Raw genomic sequence first — 24048 nt, 5'->3', positions numbered from 1 at the left:
TCATGTCTTGCAGGCGGGAGACCCGAAATATATTTTTGAAAGAGGAGGGAGAGAATTGAAATCGATCGGTAAACAAGGTAATAAAAAGCAACAATATCACGACCCACTTAGCATAACCCGGATAACGAACAGTGTGAACTTTTTATTGACTTTTTTTATCCCAAATTCTCACCCTCTTATCTCTCAGTGACATTTGACACTTGTTTTGTTTACTGAAACAGCATATATGCAACGGGACGGATCATCATTTTCATTTATGTCACCCATTCTGTCGTGCTAAGGAAAAACGCCGTATGAGCCTTCAGGCGTTGCCAAGTTTCCTCCGATAAAAAACAAATTTACTGGGAAATTATAAATATTATTTTCCGAAATTTTTAGACAGTTTCGTACGCAATTTTTTCTAAAATATCTGAAAATTTCAAGGAAAAATATGCATGAATGATGACAGAAATACATGTGTTACAAAAGGCAATTAGGCAGCTCTCGAATGTTCATACGGCGTACTTCCTTACACGGCAGCATTGCAGCTCAATCACGGTTGCGGTGACCCAAAATGAGCAGCGGATTACATTTCTATGTTTACTCTTTGAATTTTTTATGTGGCAGAGGTGGCAGGTCGATTTCGTTTTTTGAAGTCTCTAAAGTCTAAACAGCACCGTTTGCAGTGACTGAGTCTTAATTGAAACAACATTTACCCGCGAGAGTTTGTCAATCTATGAAATTTTTCAGAGTTTAAAAAAAGTTCATTTATTTGAACAACCCAACTATTTCAATACGTCCCATTTCCTAGTGCCGAACTAAACATTGAAGCTGCCGCCGATCATCTTAATATAGCTTCCTGCAATCTGGGTTCTGGGGGAGGGGTATTGAATTAATACCAATATAAACAGTAACCTCTGACCTGTTTTCAAAATGCAGTCGTTTTGTTTAATTTTTGCTTCATTTTGCACTAAAGTTTATCTAGTTTAATTCATTTTAGTTGCTTTGTTATCATTTCTGATTTTAGTTTTTGTCAAACCATTTACAAAAAAAAAAAAAAAGGAAATAAGTACAACCACTAAAAAGTTGTTTGTTCGGGTTGTGAACTTTGTCCCTAGGTTATCGACCCTGCAAAAAGGAATAATATTTGAAGATTTTCGACTCTTTTTTTTTTTTTTTTTTTTTTTTTTTTTTTTTTTTTTTTAAATCATATTTTTCACCCATCAAAGTTAAGAGTTTCGCGATGAAAACCAAGGGGCATGGAAATTCTAATGAATGGAGGTTAATTATAAGTTTTATAAAACATGAAAGTTCTCATATAGAAGAATCCGTACATGCTCTCTTCAGCCGCACAAAGATAGAATTTTTCAGCTTAGAATGGCTCTAGGACAAAGACTTTATTGTGGGAATTTTTAGTTTGAGTGTTTCCGCACTAAATAATACGCCTTTTCTGGAATGAAAACTTGATCGTTCTCTAAGTTACGTTCCAAGTGTTTGCGGAAGGAATGAGCTGATTAAGCAGTAAATAACTCTGCTTACCAAAAGGCAGTTCAAGTTTTATGTGACTGGTTTTTCTTAGGTATGAACATTCAGACCGTCGACTCTTTCCATGTCCCACCTAAAGCGTTGCTTAATATTTTGACTAAATTTTTTAGTAAGGAACTACTAATTGGACGTATTTATGTTAAATGGAACTATGTGCAAGTGGAGCGATGGGATATGCTCGTTAGTATCCGGGCCATAAGAATGAATAGGAAATATAAAGCGCCAGTGACGTCAGCGGCAACGACGGGAGCAATAACGATCGTCAACGCGGTTTTTAACTAATGAGCCCTGTCCACAACGCTTTTGTTACGTGCCCACGGCTCACGAGTTTCCTTTTGATATAATTGAAAATCCCGCTTTTCCAGTTTCTCAAAAGGAACTATATGAGTAGGTGCTTTTATGGATGAGGCAGAAGGAATAGTTCCTTATAACAAAATGCGGTCCATTTCAAATCTCGTGAATTTTAAAATAGCTTTATAATTGATCTTTGTTTGACATTATCTGTCTCCTTCCATTTTGTAATAGGCGACTCTTGGTCATGTGTTGCCTTATTTCAGAATGGCATGACTGCCATAATCCTGTAGGTGAAGGGTTTTTTCTTCATTCACTAAAGTTTGTTCATATATGTATAGGTCCAAATGATGTACCGTATTAATAACTCGTTGAATAAGACTACACTATTTCGTTTCTCGTTTCCTGATCGCCAAAATCATTTGTTTGTTTCAGGACGAGAAAAATCAACTTCTCATCACAAATATTTGGTTAAAATTGGTAAGTTGCATCCATTCTTAATCTTCCAAATGTCCCTTCTTTTCCCTCCTCTACCGATAACGAGGGTACAGCCCTATTTTTCAAGCTCTCAAGTACCGAGTTCTATAAATTACCATTAAATATAAAAGATTCGTCAAGCCAATAAAAATAAAACAAGAGCAATAAAACATTTCATTATCTACAAGAGAAGGGAGTCCCTATCTCTTGCGTATTTGTTTAGTTAATTGTTTCCCTGAGGGTTAGAGAGCCGTTTACATTTTTCAAGTCTCTTTTGTCCATTCGGTCTCCGTGCTCCTTACACTTACCTATTTTGCAACATTCTGCTCTTTTACGTTAAAATCATCACTGATTTAAAGCCTTTTTTCAATTTTCACCCCCCGAAACTTAAACAGAAACCCCAATAAATATACATCAATGATATTTTTAGAGTGCCTGTGCATAAAATTTGATATTTGTGATGATCGATAAATAATTAGTGACAGAGCATCTCTATGTATAGAGAGACTATGAGATAGTTATTGCACCATTTACCAGATTTCTCATAGTAGGAGTTCGATTTGAAATATTTTTTTAAGTGCGATGCACAGAATTACTTTGAACACTTTGCAACGTCTAAAAATATGGTTGGGGTAAAATTCACGGTAATAGAAGCAACCACAACTACATTATATGCACTTTTGCATCATCTGCTGAAAAAGCTGATGCAATCACAAGTGGATCATTCAGTGGCGATCTCTTGGAACGTCTTGTACCTTTATGTATATAGAAAGAGTACGAGCCTGTCTAAAAATGGACCTCTTTGGGTCTAAAATAGCAGCCAACCTTCTAACACAAAAAATGTCACTGCCAATCCTATGATTCCAAAATCAAACCAAGGTGGCCAAAAATTTGTATAAATGAACGTTCTTTCAGAGAAATGAGTACTGGCAACAACCAAGTCAAATGAAATTTTTACAAACGACGAGTCGTAACAATTATAATAATAAATCACTTAGGATGATTTGAATTTATGGATTGGCTACCCTTTTGGGCCCTGAAAGCTCCATGACCTTGCCCAAAAGTACCAACATATCCGCACTCTCACTAAATAGCTGTCGCACTAAAGTAAGAACGTCGTATGAGCCATCAGGCGTTGCTAAATTTTCTTCGACAAATCACACATTTTAAGGGAAATTTGTGAATATTTTTTTTCCGATTTTTCGGAGGATTTCGTTCGTAATTTGATCTAAGAAGTCTCGAGGGATAATATTCATAACTTTCTTAAAAAATAAATATTTTCAACGAAAAAATTTGGCAACATTCGAATGCTCATACGGCGTTCTTCCTTAGCACGGCAGATGGATACTTTAGTCTTTGCTTTGGATGGTAGCATCAGAAATCCTCGTCAGAATAGATCGAGAAAAACTCGGCTAGGAATCAAACTTTTCAGGGATTCTTTTGGCTCGTTGATTCGCGACGGAAAATTGCGGATAACGGTTCGAGATCCTCGGGGGACGAATAGCTCGCCGAAGAGTAATAAAAGCCGAATCAAGCATGTTAGACATTTTATTAGCCACTTCCATTGCGATTCATGGCCGTCGCAACGATTTATTTACTCGATCAAACATTTATTGCTCGCCCAATTGGTCGCCCCCCCCCCCCCCTCTCTTCACAGACTTCTGCGCTGGATCGGGCGAAGCCTCGCTTAGAAGACGCTGATCTCCCAAAACTCAGTCAGATCTGCGTCCTAGGTCACGGGAACCCACAATGAGGACAATTGGACCGCGTTAAGCAGGAAGGAACCAAGCAACATCAGAAATTGTGAAATCAGAGGCGGACGATCCAGCAATTTGGCGACGCCGGATTCCCTTCGTTTAAACCTATGTTAAATGATCGATTCCTGTCAGAGCACCTGGCACCTCTAAAAATCGATACATTTCCAAAGGTTTAAATGGAGAAATACATAGTTGCCAATTTGCTGGATCCGCTAATGTGTGAGATTTAATAAGGCAATTTCATTTTTTACGTAAAAACGGTTGCGCGGATTTTTGTGCAAATCTCAATGATTTTTCTGCATAGTGCAAAGCAAATTCCTCAAAATTTTCCAAGGTATCTGGACAAATGTTCTCTTGTAACAAATTAAATTATCCAGTTGATTTGGCAGTAGCTGATATGATTTGGTTCTTTCTGATGAATGCGGTCCAATTTTGATACAGTCCATGAATGTTTCGATAGCGAGTGTTTGCTGTGACGGAAAACGATGGAAATTTATCAGGTGGAGATGAGTATTATTTGGACTGAGTTAAGCAGAAAGGAACCAACCCACATTTTGGAAAAAAATGAGTTATGAGTGGTTTTGAACTCAGCCACTGCTCTACTATCTATCGCCAAAAATTTAAAGTTTTTGTTGGAGCAAATTTTGCAGAAATTGAACTTGAAGTTTATGTTTTACATTGAGTCTTATGCAGGAGAAAAACTTTAAACCTCTTTTTCTCGGTTCGATCCCGATGTGGCTTGGTTCCTTTCTGTTTAACTCCGTCCATTTGGTAATAGTCAGTCTAAGTCTAAGGAAACCCAGCTAAGAATTTATATTTTGAACACTATTGGCATTTTTCGTGGGACTTTCATTTATCGGAATGTGCTTGTTGAGATTAGTATCTTATCCATAGTCCTTCACCCTTGAAGCACACTGGGAAAAAAACACATTGGATCTAGAGCTCAGACTCTTGAAAACATTGACCAAAAAAAATACTCTTGTTTCAATCAGATTTTTGCTTAGATCACAAGGAAATCCGCTCAAATTAAGAGGCTTGGTTCTTGATTTAAGCAAAAATCCGATTGAATCAAGAGTCTTTTTTCTTGTCGATGTTTTTAAGAGTCTGGACTCCAGATCCAACGTGTTTTTTTTCGTGCACTACCACCAATAAGACAAACGATATAAACTCGCAACATGTAAATCAAGCAAAGGAAAAGACGCGAGAGGATGAAGGCGCAGAGATACAACTATTCGTGCATGATGGATGTCCATGTTGCATAAGCAAAGTAAACTGAAGGCGCAATGACGTGAGTCTTAAATTTGCAGTGCTCCAATCTATGCCGCTAGGGAGGTGTCACTCAGACTCGGGAAAATAGTTAAACAAGGATTTTTTTATTTCTAAAATTTGACACTTACTGCACTCTCCGCTATCGCGGCCGTATCTTACAGTCCTCTGATTCTTACCCCTTATACTGCCGTGCTAAGGAAAAACGCCGTAAGAACATTCGAAAGTTGCCAAATTTCCCTTGAATTTACGTATGAATTACGTTGAATTACGTTGAATTTACGTTTTGAACGTATTTTTGACAACATTCATGCAAATTTTTCCTTGAAATTTTCAGATATTTCAGATTAAATTGCGTGCAAAATTGTCTGAAAAATTGGAAGAAAAATATTCAAAAATTTACCTGAAAATTCGCGTTTTATCAAAGTAAATTTGGCAACGTCTGAAGGCTCGTATGGCGTTCTTCCTTAGCACGGCAGTATAGTGGTCCATCGATCTCATCGACCAACCTCGATTTGAATCCCGCGGGAGGAGCTTCCGCGGGTGAGAAAGAGTCCATTGTGATGAAATTTTGATTAATTCTTTTCGGCGGAGTGTCACGGCGAGATGAAATTTCATCCGACGAAATCGCATTTTCTCAAGAAAACGCCCGCGGCCCCCTCCGCGCTGCTCCGCTAGTCAGGAGATATTAAATCACTCGACTCATTCATCACCGAAACATGTTCCGCGATTTCCATTTATATCCAACATCCACCCCCCACCCCCACCCTCCGTCACCCTCTCCCGGAGCAGCCCCGGCTCGTAATGTGAGAAACGTAGCAATTTACATCCAGTTAATTTTTAATATTAAAAATCCGGGGGACTTCGTCAACTCGGGAAAGTTTTTAAAAATCTTCGTCGCCCCCCCCCCCCCCCCCTCGCGGAAAACACCCGGCTCCCCGGCCCCGCTGGGTTTTAATTTATCGTCCTGTCGTGCGTCAACGGGCTCTTCGTAATGAGTCGGACGGGGACTTTATCAACAATGTCGATTTCTAATTTGATCAGAAGTGGCAGACGCGAAGCACAGATGTCGTAGTTTTATCACGAGATATGCCCTTTGGAAATCGATCAGGGTGGCCTCCCCGTGTTCGTGAGGAGCGCTAGATTTAAAGTTTTGACAAATTAGTCTAGTGCCGCGCTAGGTAAAAATGCCGTATGAGCCTCCATAAAGTACACAGGGATTGCATTTTGCAAGAAGGAACCAGGAGCATTGCAGTGTTGCTAAAATTGTGCATCTTCTTTTGTCTTGGAAGAAAAACCCGATTATCCATCAACAGTTTTTATTTTCCTCGCTAAGACTGTAAACCTAAGACAAAAATAATCATGTAAATTTCATATTTTTTCATGGTTTCTGTAATTTTATCGCGGAGGATGAAGTTACCCAAACCATTGCATCCATTGAACCATTGAACCATTGCAATGCATCTGGTTCCTTTTTGCAAAATGCAATCCATGGAGTCGTAATTAATGAAGTGAAGTGGGGTTATGTTCTAGTCGACGAGTTCCAAGTTCCGTGTGCGCCGAGAATAGGTCACCTTTTTGATACATTTTCGATCAAAAATGGAGAAGGTAATGGACATGACTCAAATGTCAGAGAATTCTACTTTTATACTGTACTGTTCATTCATTTAAGAAGTTTAATTGCAAGTTTGCATCACTTTAATTATGATTTTTCTGGTTACAGGAATGGAATGATGTAAATTTAAGGTGGAATCCCAGTGAATTTGGCAATGTTAGAGATTTACGAATACCGCCTCACAGGCTATGGAAGCCTGATATACTCATGTACAATAGGTGAAGTATTCATTTTTACTCTGAAAGTTTTATTATACTTTGTACAATCGATTTACACAAATGCGGGTTTTTTATTTTTTTGTTTAAGTCGATAGGAGTCTTAAGCAGTTGTGCAGATTAGTCAATGGAAAACTGAACTTAATTTTTACTTTCCAAGAAATAATTTGAAGCTTTAAATTTGTATTTCGTATGTGGAACGCCTCCCGCTAAAGAACTATTTCCCCTTTTGCTGTATAAACTGGAACACATTCTGCGATTCGGATCTGCAATTCCTGGCTCAGTTTAGAAACAACCTATGTGCCATTACTTTTCCTATGCACCTAAGTTTTTTTTTTTTTCGAATGCGCCAGAAAGTGTAGTCTCCAATTTATTGTAATGTGTAGATTTACTGAACGGCATTGGCCAAAATCATAATTGACTACATTTTCCAGTCAGGAACTCTTTGGCTTAGTTTAGTAACAACGTATGAGCCATAAGTTTCCCTATGCATGCATAGGAGAATGTGCTTTTAAATGCTTCACCTCTCTTAATTTAAAAATCTAAATTTTCGTTTATACTCCCATTTTCAAAATTATCTGTAAATACGTTAATAGCCTGAGACGCTGAATGTCTTAAAATTATACTAACTAACTATTTACGGATGAGTGAGTAATTGTAGTTCTTAAGTACACAATGAAGTCCGATTTACGGCATCTAGATCATTCTCCTGTAATATTTTTTTAGAGAGAGATAAGAAATAGAATTCTTTAAAATTGTCTGTAAATTTCTTTTGCACCATAAAAAATATACTCGCACAATCTCAAGTCAATTCATTACTTTTATCTCAAAAAACACGACACACGAACAAACATTAGGCTCTGAATGGTGTGGCCAGCAGGTGGATTCTAGCCAATTCCTCACCTTCGTCTAAACTCAGAATGCTTCCCAATGCTCTTAGGAGGTAATATAGTTTTCCCAGTGTTAGAGCGTCCGGATGGACGAATGAAATGATACTTTGAGAAGTGCCGGTGCCGATCTTGAAAATATGGAAACCATCGGTGGTTGAGAATCCATCCGCGAACTCTAAATCTGTTCGCTTCTCAATATGTTGGACGCATTTGAATGAAACATGCTCGTGTTACCGCTATTCAAGCTAGTTTGAAGAATTCTGAACAGGATGCTTCTCGAAATTTACATTTACCCGCTTATAAAGCAGCCTTTTCTACCCATAGACTCAGCTGCCGCATTATGTAAATCATTGGCGAGACGAAAAATGATCGATTATCGATATTTCTCTACTTGAAACTTCGGTAAAGAATCGATTATGATGGTGTTCGTTGAGAACACCTGTTTATCGATCCTTTTTCTCTATGTTTAAATAGCGGACCGATTGATACATCGCAAAGCACGCCACGCCACGCCACGCCACGCCGCTAGTCTGGATCGACAGGAACGCTTAACTGGAAATAGTTTTTGAACTTAACAATGAAACTTAGATCCAATGGGCCTGTTGCAAACTTTTGCTAGAGCAGAATGAAGAGTTGTTTCCTATAGATGATGCCTCAAAAATCACGATGAGCGCATCGGCAAAGTCTGAAATGCACTCATAAATTCACAATCTGCGTAAGAAATTTGCGTTATTTTGAGCTTCCCGCTTCAAAAACGATACTACTGCACAGGTGAACATTTTGTTAGATGAGTCCCTCCATCGTCGGCAATATTCATCATGGCCGACGCTTGCGCAGTTCCGCGAGTAATTCGAGGAGAGTTCAAGATCAATTAAGGCGGGCGAGGAAAATATAAACGTAAACACGCCGATTGTTATCTGGTTTAATCCTGTTCAGATGTTATCTCGTCCCATCACAGGTGTTTCGGCGGACTGGCGTCGGCCATGATGAGTATTGCCGCCAATGGAACGACTCCTTTAACAAAATGTTCACCTGTACCGTAGTATCGTTTTCGAAGCGGGAAGCTCAAAAAACCGCAAATTTCTTGGGCAGATTGTGAAGTTATGAGTGCATTTCAGACTTTGCCGATGCGCTCATCGTGATTTTTGAAGCATTATCTGTAAGGAACAACTCTTAGTTTTGCTCTAGCAAAAGTTTGCAACAGGCCCATTTTCTTCACCAGTTCTATTGGTTTGGCGGCTTACGTCTGCCACAATAAAAATATTTTTGAACCTAAGAACTTGAGAAAGGTACACTGAAAAAAAATTCTCAGCGTTTTTACCAAGGTCCGTTGGTACCTTTACCATCTCACTTTTTTACCAATTATTGGTAATTTTACTAAGACAGACTGGTAAGCTTACCTAAAAACTGGTATTTTTACTGTTTTTTCAGGTAAGAATACCACTTTTATTGGTAATCAATTCCCGGTAACTTTGCCATTTTATCTCGGTAATTCTACCACAGTCGATAAAAAATATTGGCGTTTTTACCGAGGTCCAGTAAAATTACCGAGAAAGTCCTCGGTAAAATGACCAATTCCATAAATAGTAATTTTACCAAGAAAAAACTGGGATCAAATAGAACCCTGAATTCTTGGTAATTTTACCATTTTCTTGGTAAATACACCGAGATTTTTTTTTTCAGTGTAGTTTCATACAGCTCGGATCGTGTTAATTGTCAAAATAGGTTCGATATAAGTGTCAAAAAGTACATCTTTTAACTGTGATCTTCAACTCTTTTTTGCACGTGGTACCAAAATTGTCGGAACATAGCTCAGCTTGTATTAGCAGACTGAAAAACACAAGAAAACGGGAGACCAAGGCTTAAAAACAACAAACATAAGACCTGGTATGTTTTAAATTGGTTCCAACTCCTTTTTTGACCAAGAAACAAAAATATGTAAAGAAGTCATAAAATTTAAAATCCCTAAACCCCCCATTCTTGATATAAAAAAGTATTAATTGACAAAGACTTGAACGAAGTTTATTATTTGAAATACAAATCATGATGCTTTTATTCGTATCGTGTGCATTTTTGGCCAATCAAAACAACATAATTTTAAGATAATATACGCAAAGCAGTGAGGATGTCCTTAAGCTGTTTGGCCTTGTACTCTCCAGTAGGTGATTTCCGACATTGAAAAGAGCATCGAGGGACTACTTTGCCAGCATTGTCACAATCCGCAGGTTTTGTTGGATCGTAGCATACTTTTTGGTAATCGTCGTTAGCAATGCATAACGTAAGAAACTTGTTAAGTGCTCTCTCGCAGTTAGTTTTGGCTCTGTTGGCCTTAAATCCTGCTTGGTTACCCCTGAGAAGAGGGCAAGTGTCTGCTTGGTGGTATTTCAGTAGGCTAGCCCTCGCCTTTATTTCGGCGTCATTCATCTGGAAAATGTAATTTTGAAGAAGAAAAAAATTAAACTTTGAAAGGTGTTTCTTCGATGCCGGGCACATAACTAAAATGTCATGTAACGTGTTTCTTCTACAAAATGTCACTCAGAAAGCGATTATCGCAGCGGGAAGTTTGGAAATCAACCTTAAACAAAGGCATAGATTCTTAAGAATTTTATACTTAAGTGACTATACGCGTTATTAAGTATTAATACTTTCCATAATAATTTTAATTAAGTTCGTTTACCTTTTGTTCTCACATATTTCTCTCCAGAAAATCTGAATGCCGTCGATTGAGAGAAAAGTTCCCGCCGACGCGATTACATCAAACATTTGTAAGACGGTTTTCGAAAATTGTACACTTCGGTATGCGATGTGATCGACGTGAATATTTCGCGGTATTCCTAAAGGAACGAATGCACTTGTGTGTTTCCTTGTGCAATGTGCCCATAAAGGGCACAGACATTAAGAACTGGAATGGAAAAGGGAACGGGTGAAAAAAATTCGAGTTTTATTGATCCAAAATTCCGCGTATCGTTACGAGGTGCGCAATCTTTGAGTCGATTTTTAACATTCGGATCCCAGGTATCATGCCTCTTCCTAAAAATAGACTTCAATCGCAATTTGCCCTCTTCTCACACACACCCTCACACACAAAACCACAACGCAGGTATATAATCTGGATGGACCGCTAGACAAGGTACGAATTTCAGCATTTTGATATATGTTTCCTAGTCAGAATTTCACGTAGAGAGCGATTCGCACAACGAAAATTACTTAAACCGAGTCCTAACGCAGATATTAACGTTTTTATTTCACATTGGTTACGAGGAATTTGAACTGCCCGCTCACAATGAAACTCAAAGCTCTACGTGAATCAAATCGCGCACTACAAAGGTTTCAGCAAGCTTCTCAGTCGAGCAATGTTCATGTCCCACCATGTGTTGTTCAAAATATAAGCAATTTGCTATAGTTAAGCCAAAGCGTCAAGATTGAGGTTGCCACATATGTATATCGTAGAGACTGCCATGATAACGCTTAGCGCGCGATGTGAATCACGTAGAGAATTGAGTTTTCATGAGCGGGTGGTTTGAATTCATGCGTCAAGAAACATTAAATATATTAGTTAGGAGTTAATTTCAGTAATTTTCGTTGCGCTAATAGTGTTTTATATAAAATTTTGACTGAGTAACATGTATCAGAACGCTTAACTTCGTACCTTAGCTAGTGGTCCATTCTGTTTTAGCGCCTTCGAAGTATTTGAATTTGCAACTAACAACAAAACTTGCATTTAATTTTACGTCGCTACACCTTATTTGACATCGCATCATAAATTTCGGATCATTCTCATTGTCGGATTCTGTCTTTTAACGCCATATTTGCACATTGTATCACGATTTAACCGTTGTTAGGATTGTTGGAATAGAGCTCATTAAGTATGATTCATGTAAACTGTAAGCATCACATATTACTTTAAAGTACACGATACACTGAGGAGGAAACGTGTTCACGATAAAAATGCTTTTACTCGCATTCCACTCACTTTATGGCCATAAGATTGCTTTTTTAAGATAATAAGTGTAAAGCAGAAACTATGTCCTTAAGTTGTTTAGTCTTGTACGCTCCAGTGGGGGATGTCCGACATTGAAAAGAGCACCGAGGGACTGCTCTTCCCGCTCCATGACAAATCGCCGGTTTTTTTGGATCATAGCACGCCTTTCGGTAGCTGTCGCTAGCAACGCATAGCGCGCGGAACGTGTTAAACGCTTTTTCGCAGTTGGATCTTGCAGTCGACATTTTGAATCCTGCGTGGCTACCCCTCTGGAGAGGGCAAGAATCCGCTTGATAATATTTAAATAGATCAGCCCTCGCTTTGCTTTCAGCTTCAGTCATCTGGAAAAAATCATTTCGGGACTCATTTTATCGGTAAAAAAATTTGAGTTGTAAATATGTCTGTTTCCTCCTTAACATTAAACGGATACCAGCGGTTTTTGCAACGGAAAGCTTGGAAATCAACTCCCAAGCGAGGCAACAAGGCAAAGTTCAAAATAATTATTTGCGACAAGACAAGGTAATGATTTTTGAGAAGACTACCCAGTTTTGGAGGGTGTTGCGACGTAGATTATCGTACAAGAGATCGTAGATTATTAATGAAGAGTAAGGATTCTCCTTCTTGGCGTCCATTACAATTTTTTTTTCATTTCCTAGGGTACAAATCTCTTTTAAATGTATGCATACATTAGTGCATAGTACACTATATAAAGTAAAATCATGCTCTATAATATAAAATTGAGGTTATGACCAAACAACTTGTCTGGTACGGTCATACAATAGGATGACGGAAGAGAAACTGCCAAAAAAGATGCTTGCTTGGGTTCCTCCTGGGAGGAGACGAAGGGGACCCCCGGTGAAAGGTTGGCGACCGGGGGTTATGGATGAGATGAGGGTATGCCAACTCCCTGATGACCTGTGCGAGGACCGAGTTTTGTGGCGGTTAGGCGTCGCAGAGCGCCGGAGAGCGCTGTGAGAGCGACACTTTTAAGCGCTCAGCCGATAGGCAGCGCTTTTTGATTTCGACTTGCCTCTGAGTACTAGTATACTAGTGCTAATGCGTTTAAATGGCGCACCAGCTCATCGATGTGTAGGCTTTTTGGGGGGGAGGGGTCCATTTTTAAAATAAATAAAGCTGTGAAAACTGTATTTTATGCTTTTAACGTAATGCGCAGGTAGTTTCGATCGTTTGTCTATAAGAAAATTTCTTAGCGGTAGAGTAATTCTTATCGAAATTGATCGTTGAACTCAAATGAAGCCTTAAAAAAACGCGCCTGATGAGCTCAACGGTGAGCTCATTTTCAGGAAACAAAAATACGCGTTTACGGTTTCCTTGGTAACCTTTCTTTGCTATCAGCTGATGTTTTATTTCCATTTCCCAGCCAAGTCGACGGAGCTTATACGTCCTTTCTTCATTAAATACATTTACTAACACCTGAGCGCTTTTCTAATACGACAGTATTAGAACTTTCCCGCTTGTTTTATTTTATTACAGTCCCTTCCCGGATTAAGTTGTTAATTTTGGTGGGTTCGGACAGATTGAGTAATTTTTCGTGAGACACAGTGCTTTTATTCATATCCTATTCGCTTCGTGGTGAATTAGTACATAAAGTTCTTAACCTAAATTTAAAGCGGCAACTATGTCCTTCAGATGTTTCGTCTTGTACGCCCCATCGGGAGACTCTCGACATTGGAAAGAGCATCGAGGGGTGACCTTGCGACCTTTGTCGCAGGCCGCCGGTCTTTTTGGATCGTGGCACGCGCTTTGGTAACTGAGGTTCCCAACACACAACGAGAGAAATGTGTTGAGGGCTTTTTCGCAATTGGACTTCGCGAGCGAGGCTTTGAATCCCGCATGCTTGGTTTTTTGAAGATGGCACGTGTCAGCATTGTGGTACTCCAGTAAACTGGCCCTCAGGTTTCTTTCAGTTTGAGTCACCTGGAAAAAATCGTTTCGAAACTCATTCTATCGGCAAAGAAATTCAACCTGTGAGCATATTTTCGTCAAAATGGATTAAACAAAGTTCCGCGTTATACGTTTCCTAGATTCTACGTAAGATGTGATCGTCGCAATGTACATTTAATCAAAATCATTCAAGTAAGAAACACAAACCATGCACATGACTTCATTTACACCGCAGTCGGAAACAACCAAACCACACCAGCTATTGCTTACTTTAACCGGGCAATTTAATGTTCTACATGAAAACGGTAGAAACGACGTCATGTACAGGAAGTTAGTGTGGTATAGACTAGGACATGTGCATGTGCAAAGCATGTCGAAGGAAAGGTGGCCCAAACGAGTTTTGGATTGGGTGCTACCTGAGAAAAGACTACAGGGACATCCCATGATGAAGAGAGGAGAGATGAGTTCCCTTCATGACGAGTCATGAAGGGATGGCGGCAGGCGTTGACGAAGAGATGTTGCGTTGTCAGTTACCCGATAACCTCTGGGAAGGAAGGCTTATGTGGCGTTTGGGGGTCGCAGAATGTCAGAGCGCGTTAAAGTAGCGACTTTTTTGCGTGTAATTTCAGTGAATTTCCTGCATTCCTTAAATTTTTCAAAGGAATTGGGTCAAACGTTCTCTTGCTGAAAAATTTAATTGCCGAGTTAAAGTTGGCAATAGCTGATGTGGCTTGGTTCCTTTCTGCTAAGCGCGGTTTATTTATAATTCTAAATTTCTAAATGTGTCGCTTTAAATGCTAGTTGTTCTACGGAATAATCATTAATGATAATATGAAATAAGCAAATTTTCGTATTTATAATGTATATGTATGATAAATATTTTGAGCTTTGATAAGAGTTGATTTCCAAACTTTCCGTACAATGAAAACTTTTCTTCTATAACTTTTGAAGAGCAAAAATGGAATGCTTTAGTTCGTATGTTCGATCGGTGCCCTCCAATACTTTTCACGGACGATTAGTTTATCCGTAGTCCCTAAATACGATGGTCTTTATTGAACCGCTCAGTCTCTTTTTAGAGTGACAACGGGATGATCATTCAGTTGGAGAAACTCGTCTCTCGTAAGAATGAAACGATTTCTACATTTCATGATTTCTCTTCACTACCTAAATATACAGATTTGTTCCATTTAATTCATAAACTTACCGATGTAACTAGAGTAAGGTTACTCAGTAACGCGGCAAAAAGTCCTGTGATGTAAATTAGGCGCATTTTCACAGTTGGTTGTGTGGTGATTTCCGTTCTATGAAAGAATAAAAGAAGATAAATAAGTCTGCATTCTAGTATGATGTGATCTATTCTGTACGTGTATGGCGTTACGAATTTGTCTTTGACGGAGAATGACGATTTGAAAAACAGCAGTCAATGAGAATGTTTAAAAATAAACCACATCACGATTCTCTAAGTATAAAATGTAACCCTAACGACATGACGGAAAAAAGAGATTGTGCTGTGCTAAAGACTCATTATTTCAACATACTCGGCTATGGTGATTTTACTTCATCATTTCAGACCGAACTTGCCCCAAGCCGACTGTTGTCCTGTATAAACTCCCTCTGCACCAGGCAACGTTTTTTATGTGCCAAACGTGTTTTATGGTCATGTGCCATGATATGGTAAACGGATTTTCTCTGCGTAAAGTATTTATTATTATCATAATAACAAAGTAAAAGAAATCGATAACGTAAAAATGGAAAATATGAAGTATTTTGTTCAACGTCGCGCAGAGAATACATCATGTTTTTACAAAGGACAACTTATCATAACGTGTTTCGGCTACCAGGAACTAAGTGAAAGTGAAACTTCTTTCTTGAAACTTGAAAATTATTCACTGTTCTGTACTTGAAGACAAATACTTTATAGCAGCATCTAAGAGTGAAATATATATTGAGTTACAAGCCTAAGGCCATGAAAATGTATTACCTGATATTTAAAGTTGTCCAGGTGTCGAGAGATGAGAGATTTCCGGGACAGGTGCGAAGGTGACCAACTCAACGAAGAAAAAAGGAATACGGGGTTTTTATGCGAGTTTTAGCCTTTTTGTAGTTGCAAGTTTTCTTGAATCTTGTGAGAAAATCGTGCAAAAGTGGTAAATAATTTGGGTGGGTCGATTCAGCCATAAACATGTTCGAATTCACGTTCAAAAGTTTGTTTTTCTATCGAACACTGCGATTATTTCAAAGCAAGCGTCACGCTTTTTGTTTATTACCTACGCTTCCGTAGTCGTGATCTAGTCATCACTCGTAGCGAAGTAAGGACTGTTTTAAAAATAGCGCACTTTGCCGAGAGCTGTTGCCGACGAAAATCCAGGGTCACATGGTTGAATCAAGTTCTAGAACTGCAAATCTAGTCTAGAAAAGCGAAGTTACGTGCAGAAGTCACTACTCAGATTCCCGGAAAGATGATTGATGATCAAAGAGTCGAGCAATTGGCTTATCAATTTTCCAACCTAATTTGTGAAAAAATTGCCTATCAAAGCGCTCACTTCATTTATCATGACATCCATCAGTTATCATTTGGCGAATTTTACTTGATTTCATCAGTGGCATGGCGTGGTTTGCAACTTATCAATTGATCTGTCATTTAAACCCACGGGAAAGGGTCGATCAATAGGGTGTTCGCAATGTGCGACTTACTAATCGATTCTCTACTTTAACTTCAAATTGGGAAACATCGATAATAACCAATCATTCACGCCTCACCACTAGTTTTCACGCTAATCAAGTTGTTCATCAATAGGACCACTTTTTGCAATTCGGAACTATAATTTAGACAGTTTTTAGCAGAAGCGGATCAAGTCTTATCAGCTATTGCCAAATTCAACTGGACAATTCAACTTTTTACAAAAGAACGTTTCTGCGGGTGTGTTTGAAAATGTTTAGAAATTTGCTTCGCACTATGCAGAAAATGCACTGAAATTTGAACACAAATCCGCAAAATCGGTATCATGTAAAAAGTTAAATTGCCCAATTAAATTTGGCAATAGCTGATGTGGCCTGCCTCACCTCCAAGAACACTCATGCGCATAGGAGAAGTAATGGTACATTATGGTTGTATTTCTAAACAGATTCACAATCATAGTTTCTGATTGCAAAATAGTCCAACATCATCAGGCGAAAATAACGTTAAATTTTGGATTTAACTTGTGCCTCACGCGATTACAGCGTGGATAAAATGAGGTAGGAGTTGTTGGATGATATGGGAATTTTCATGTAATTTGGTAGTACCCCAATATTTTAAAATTAGGTTGCTAACCCAAATTTTTCGGTACCACCAAAATTCATTTAGAATGCCTATAAATCCAACACATTGGAGTCGTATCACAATTAGTAAAATTGTTAGGGGATAACTCCTAACACTTTTTTCCCCGTGATTACTCAGGTTTTTAGTGCTGAGTCTCTAAAACACATTTGTCTCTCAGTAGCGTGATGTGTTTTGCGAATCATCAATTGATCTGTTATTTAAATGTATGCGAAAGGATCGAAAAACAGGGTGTCCGCATTGAACACCCTGTTTATCGATTCTTTACCATATCATCAAAATTTGATATTTCCTCATTTAATGAGGAAATATCGATAATAGATCATTTACGCCACGCCACTGTTGCTCTTGTCTCTGGTCACCATGAAAATACGTACTCCTCAAATGTCACCGAAGAACATTTTTGGGCCTTTTTTCCATAGGTTCTCCGCCTTTTTCTTCTCTTTTTTGATATAATTGTTTTATTCTGTTTACAGTGCGGACGAAGGGTTCGACGGAACGTATCCGACGAACGTCGTCGTCCGAAGCAATGGCAGTTGCTCGTATATTCCTCCGGGGATCTTCAAGAGCACCTGCAAAATCGACATCACCTGGTTTCCCTTCGACGACCAGAGATGCGAGATGAAGTTTGGAAGCTGGACCTATGATGGTTTCCAGGTAATTCAGTCAACCTCTTTTCCATATCTATGTTGACCAGTAACGTTTATAAATACCGCCCTTGTAAAGATTGGCGATAGATCGTTTTCGATACATCAAATAGGTGAGATTGTATCGATATCGATTGGTTCAACATGTAAACATAGCCTCAAAAGTCAATCGAGTAATCTGAGGAAACGGGGTTTTTCTGATAGATTTTTGATTCTTATGAGTACTAAATGGCATCGCAAGGTGAAATAGTTAGGAATTTTCTCATTTTCAGCTTTTCCGACTGAAATCCTGAAAGTTTTGTTTGAGGTTATGTTCTATTGTTTTGAACCAAACGATACATCGAACCACTATCGAAAACGATCTATAGGAGCTGCGTTTCAAAATACCATAGGAATTCTTATAGCCGGCTATAGGAGACAATAGAAAATCATCCATCCGGCTACACGAAGCGATATAAAATTAAACAGACAGTCTATACTTCTTATAGCCGGGCTATGTGGTTTATCGCCTGGCTGTAGCTTATTATTGCCATCGGTTATAACAATTGTAAGCTAGCCGGCTATAGAAGCTGTAGGAGCTTCCAGGACTTTATGTCCACCTACCTTTCGTCCATTAAATAAATGTCCACCGCTATTTATGTCCACTAAACGTTAAGTCCAGTCTTTATTAAGTCCACATGATTTAATGTCCAACTATGAATATGTCCAAAATTTTCCAAATTGTGGGCATGTTATGTCCACATTTTTTTTCCTTCTCATTTAAACTTTAAGAGCAGATAAAAACATATGTTCATGTGTACACTGTACGGATATGATCAGATGAAAACCAAAGCGGGAGCCTCGGAAACGCTCCAATGCCAAATTAAACATTTTTCAGTACCTAACAGATGCAGTCAAAATTGAAAGTCCTCTTTAACTAGTTATTACGTGCGCCTTCAATCTTGTAGGATACTGTGCAACGCCTCTGACGCGAAATAGTTGCTTAAAGCGTTGCGGCGCGGCAGGCGACCAGCGTGACACGTGCTAGGCGCCTACAAACCTAACGGGATACTTCACGCGTTGCGCATTGCTTGAAGTATCCCATTAGGTTTGTAGGCGCCAGTGCGCGTTCTGCGCTGCTAACACGCCGCTCCGCGCTCTGTGTTAGGCTCTAATATTTAAAACTCGCGGAGTCAACGTTTTTAAACTCATGATTTTGAAATGTTTGCACTCTCTGCATTGAGTATTCCCTTTTAAACTGATGCAAAATAAACATGTACTACTGGAAAATATAATGTGTTTTTTGTAAATACTAAAATTCAATGATTTCCAAAGCATTCTAATTTATTTTTTTATGTTTTGGGCTTTTACTGTGCTGCAGCGTGGTGTAAGCGCAACTAAACGCTCAAAATTGGACGTATTTGACTCAAGAAGGGCGATGTACAAATAAGTTAAAAACAAAAAAGTGCGTGCTTCTTAGTTTTTTTCCTCTTTTATCAATTATTTTATAGTTTCTTTCATCACAACTACGGCTCATTGAGATTCATATCGATGCCATCGCTTGGAAAAGGTTTCACAAATATTTACCACGTTTTAAAAATGTAAATGTTTTTAAAATGAAGTAATCAATTTCATTAAAAAAAAAGAATGTGCATTTAAGACATATGTTATATCGGAAATTTCAAGGATAGAAATGAAACCAAGTATTTACCAAAGACAATTTGAAAAGATGAATCAAAAGAAGAAATTAACATTTCATTTAAAATATGAGTTACGATAACAACACCTCATTCTCTCTTAATTTTCTCATTTCGATATTGTCAATATAATTTTACACACGGACTAAAATATGACGCTTGAATTTGATTTTAGTGGACTTTACATTTGTGGACTTAACTTAGTGGACGTTTAAGTAATGGACTTAACAATAGTGTGGGCTTTAGAACTGTGGACGTAAAAATTGTGGACGAAAAGTCTGTGGACGTAAAAAAAGTGGACATAAAGTCCGTGTACCTGTAGGAAACCTTACAGCCGGCTGTAGGTCTATAATATTTTGGAACACGGATCCTACTGTCAATTTTAACCAGGACGTAAGGATGAGGGGGTCAATGGGTCATCACTGAACGAAAGCATCCCTTGAAACCTCGCAGTACTGGTACTGGTATGACGCTCGAAAAATGATTTCAAAGTCACAGATTACAGGTTTATTTATTTACTTATGTTTTTTTTTTTCTTTAACTGAGGGATAAACTGAATCATTTCAAAACGACTTTGAAACACCTAAAGGAATGAAATATGACGACATGTATGATTTTATCATTCCTTTTAACGTCACTTCGTAACCTTAAAAACATCTTTTGAAATGTTTAAAATATTATATTTAAATTGTTTTTAAAACAATTTCTAGAAAGTTGTATGAAAACATTTCTGAAATATCAGATGCAGAAAATTATTAATTATTTTTTTCCTTTTCTTAGAGTTTTTTTTAAAAAAGTGGATCCGTCCAAAAAAAACCCCAGTTTGAAACATTTTGATTTCTCTTTCTTAAAAGCAATCATAAAAAAAAAAAAAAATAAAAAAAAAAAATAAAAAAAAATTCCTTCGTTACAAGAGTAATGAGATTAACCAGCATTTAGAACGCCCAAATCGTTTTCTAAAATCACTTAAAAACATTTTTTAATTTTTTCTTGATCGCATATTTCATAAGTATTAAAATTAAATCAGATAATAATAGAGACTGTGGCCGTGAGGCCGTGCGGGGTCTCCGTTATAAGGACGTGTTTCTACCATACGGAACTATATGTATTAAGATATGAGCCCTGAGACCCATAAGAATATAGGCATAACAGGGCTTACGTCATAATGCACATAGTTCCGTTTAGCAAAAATACGTCCATATATCGACTTTGCTTGAGCTCTTGCAGTGCTCTGAGATGAAGCTGGTGAATTCCTGGACACATTTGCAAACAAACTGGTCATCACCGTGAACGTGAGACGGTATTGGATTACGACGCGAAGGCGGGGAGGGGGAATTAAAAGTCAGAACCGAATTCGGTTTGTTTACTTACCTCGACGCCCGTCGTTCCCGTGACGTCACCAACTTGATCACAACCGATGCAGGATTGCCAGCGCCATCTATTAATTGCATCCATAAAATCTCGTAACGGAGGAAGTTGCATCGAGTAAGAAGCAAAGTCGTCCGGTGTCCAACAAGCATTGATGTATTTCTATGGACGAAATCCAGGACTTTGATAAACCAGAAAACATCGAGTTCTATCACGAAACGAGATAGATCACGAAATACATAGATTCAGGGCCGGATTAAGGGGGTGGCCACATGGACCGCGGCCCATGGCGGCAAATCTAGAGGGCGGCAAATTTTGCAATTTTTTTAAATGTAGGTATAAAAAAATATCGGATTTAGAAAAAAAAATTACAAACGAGAAAAGGCGACAAAATCTCTCATTTCCTGAGAGTATAGTAATTTTTAATTTTGTCGTCTTTCAGTGATACAAGAGACAGCACCTTTAAGTAGTCGAGTTAAGAGAGAAACCAAACACGCAATTTGGCCTGGAACGGCGCGGCGCTGGAGAGCAATGATGACGAGGACTTGAGATGAAAAGGAGAAGCCCTCGGCGCGGCGATCGGCATGTAACACATATTAGCGCCTACAAGACTGCACAAATACTTCACGCATTGCATCAAACACAGTGCGGTCATTGCGGACAGCGTGAAACGGATAGCGCCTACAAGAATGCATGAATACTTCACGCATTGCGACAAATACTTCACGCATTGCGACAAATACAGTGCGGGCAGCGTGAAACGCATGGCGCCTACAAGACTGCGTGAATACTTCACGCATTGCGCCAAACACGGTGCGGTCTGCGCGGCGCGGCGGCGGAAGTTAAACTCATTAAATCACACTCGTGTTTGCTCTTTCATATAATTTTTTTGTTCATTTCTTATGAATGAAAGGCCTTGTCCACACAGAGATAGGTTTACGAAACTTAACTTTTGCTAGTGGTGTTGACAGGGCATTCCCAAAACATGTGTTCAACACGAGTAAACGCGTCTTATGCACCCCTCCCCCGCTGGCACGTTCACTTGATTGTTTTCATTGATGTTTCAATACGAATGAGAAGGAGGCGGCAAAATACAGGCGGCCCATGGGCGGCAAGTAGGTAAATCCGGCCTTGCATTTATCGACGGTGAAACTACCAAACCACGTATCTCGGTTTGCGACGTCGCAGACTTCCTGTCATACTTTATTTTTTAAATGAAAAACTATTTATCGTCCAGTCTTGAAAATTTCTGTGATTTTTCCTCTTCGTGCGGAGAAAATTGTGTGAAAATTTCAAAGAATGATATTGATTTGGTCTACTTCAAAAAAATAAAATGTGAGCGTAGATTTTTAAACACCGCAAACGAGATACGTGGTTTGGTAGTTTCACCGTCGATATTTGGTCGGATGATGATGAAAAATCAGTATTGTGCACCGACTTCAAGAGATGAGTTTTTCCCATGAAATTGTGAGAGAAAACTTGTGTATTGGTCCACCACATCGCTTAGATCGTTAGTGCGGGGTCTCTAAAATAGATTCGATTGACATGAATCGATCAAAAAGTAAAAACGTGAAGTGATCGAAGCGAATCGATCGACTAATCTTGATCAATTTTCGATCGATTGGCGGGTTTCTCGATCTATTCACGAGTTTATGGATCTAGTCATAGGTTTTTCGAGCGATTCACGGGTTTTTCGATCGATTCTTGAGTTTATCGACCGTGTCGTAGGTTTGTTGATCGATTCACGAGTTTGTCGAGCGATTCACGGGTTTTTCGATCAATTAACGGATTTGTCGAGCGATTCACGGGGTTTTCAACCAATTCGCCGGTAGATCGGCCGATTTACGGGTCCATCGATTGCATCGTAGGTTTGTCGAGCAATTCACAGGTTTTTCGATCGATTCCCAGTTTTCGATCGAATCACGTCGCTCGGTTCACGTTTTTTTTTCGATCGATTCATGTCGATCGAATCCACACCCTTCTCTAAAATATACTCTCTCTGCGGGGAAGTAAGTTCGAGGAAGCACAAGTTGGCAGCAGCCCGACGCGGCGCATCTCGAAGATAGCGAGTAAACATTTAAATAAGTAAATTCCACCGCGCCGTGATAAAATTTACTCGGACACGATTAAGAGACGTGATTGAGTTTGCCGCAGCTCGACTCTCGTCTAAATCCGGTAATTCTATACTTTATCACTATTTATTTTCGGTTTGCCCTCGACGATTGAACATTTGTCGGGGTTCGAACGCACCCCCTCCCCCCTCCTGGTCTACCTCATCAACCCATCCATCGTGGCTCGTCCTCTAACGGGGAGGCCGGGGGTCGTTAACGCTTCTGTTACTCACGCTCCTTGCCTCCTACAGGTGCACTACGTTTTTGCAATCGGGAATGGGCCAGTTGCAAACTTTTGCTAGAGCAAAACGACGGTGTAAGTCGGCAATCACATAACTTCGGTTCGCGACGTCGCAGACTTCCTGTCATACTTTATTTTATAAACGGAAAACTACTCAATGGCAACTCTTTAAAACTGCCTTGATTTTTTTTCTCCGTGCAAAGAAAATTCTGCAAAAACTTCAAGGAAAGATGTCAATTTGTTCTCCTTTAAAATAATACATAGAGGCGGAGATTTTCAGACACCGCAAACGAGTTATGTGATTGCCGACTTATACACCGTCGAAAAATAAGAGTTGTTACTCGTAGAAAATGTCTCAAAAATCACGATGAGCGTATCGGCAAAGTCTGAGACGCACTCCTCACTTCACAATTTGCTTGAGAAATGTGCGTTTTTTCGGGCTTCCCGCGCTTCAAAAACGACACCATGGCACAGGTGAACATTTCGTTAGAGGAGTCATTCCATTTAACCCCTGCTCATACGAGGATACTACGGAATATTCAACAACGCTGACGCCAATCCACCAAAAAACATGTGACAAGACGAAGGTTCTGATAACGATCGGCGTGTTTACATTCACATTTTTCTCGCGCTGATAGATATCCGCCTTGATTGATCTCGTGCTCTCCTCAACTTGTGCGCGGAAGCGTTGGCCACGTTGAGCGCAGGGATCAAGTGGAACGACTCCTCTAACGTAATGCTCACCTGTGCTGGAGTATCCTTTT

At 39.1% G+C, this 24048-nt stretch overlaps 2 protein-coding genes across 6 annotated transcripts in view; one reads left to right on the top strand and one right to left on the bottom strand.

Annotated features, from left to right (window-relative positions):
* The window catches only part of LOC109036950 (neuronal acetylcholine receptor subunit alpha-7), a 611445-nt gene that overhangs the window by 505038 nt on the left and 82359 nt on the right, over positions 1–24048 (top strand). For all 5 annotated transcript variants that reach the window (XM_019051388.2, XM_019051389.2, XM_072301404.1 and 2 more), the window contains 3 exons: positions 2251–2295; positions 7039–7148; positions 17718–17898. In XM_019051388.2, coding sequence (XP_018906933.2) covers positions 2251–2295; positions 7039–7148; positions 17718–17898 — 336 coding nt within the window. The remainder of the gene's footprint in view (positions 1–2250; positions 2296–7038; positions 7149–17717; positions 17899–24048) is intronic.
* LOC109036956 (uncharacterized) lies at positions 10036–15942 on the bottom strand. Its single transcript, XM_019051396.2, has 4 exons — positions 15915–15942; positions 15127–15223; positions 13637–13955; positions 10036–10459 (listed from the first exon to the last, which is right to left on the bottom strand). Exons 2-4 carry the CDS (start codon positions 15190–15192, stop codon positions 10452–10454), a joined length of 393 nt encoding a protein of 130 aa, XP_018906941.2. The 5' UTR covers positions 15193–15223; positions 15915–15942; the 3' UTR covers positions 10036–10451.

Source organism: Bemisia tabaci, chromosome 6 (assembly GCF_918797505.1).
Source record: "Bemisia tabaci chromosome 6, PGI_BMITA_v3".
NCBI lineage: Eukaryota > Metazoa > Arthropoda > Insecta > Hemiptera > Aleyrodidae > Bemisia > Bemisia tabaci.
This window is presented reverse-complemented; position numbering and strand designations above follow the sequence as displayed.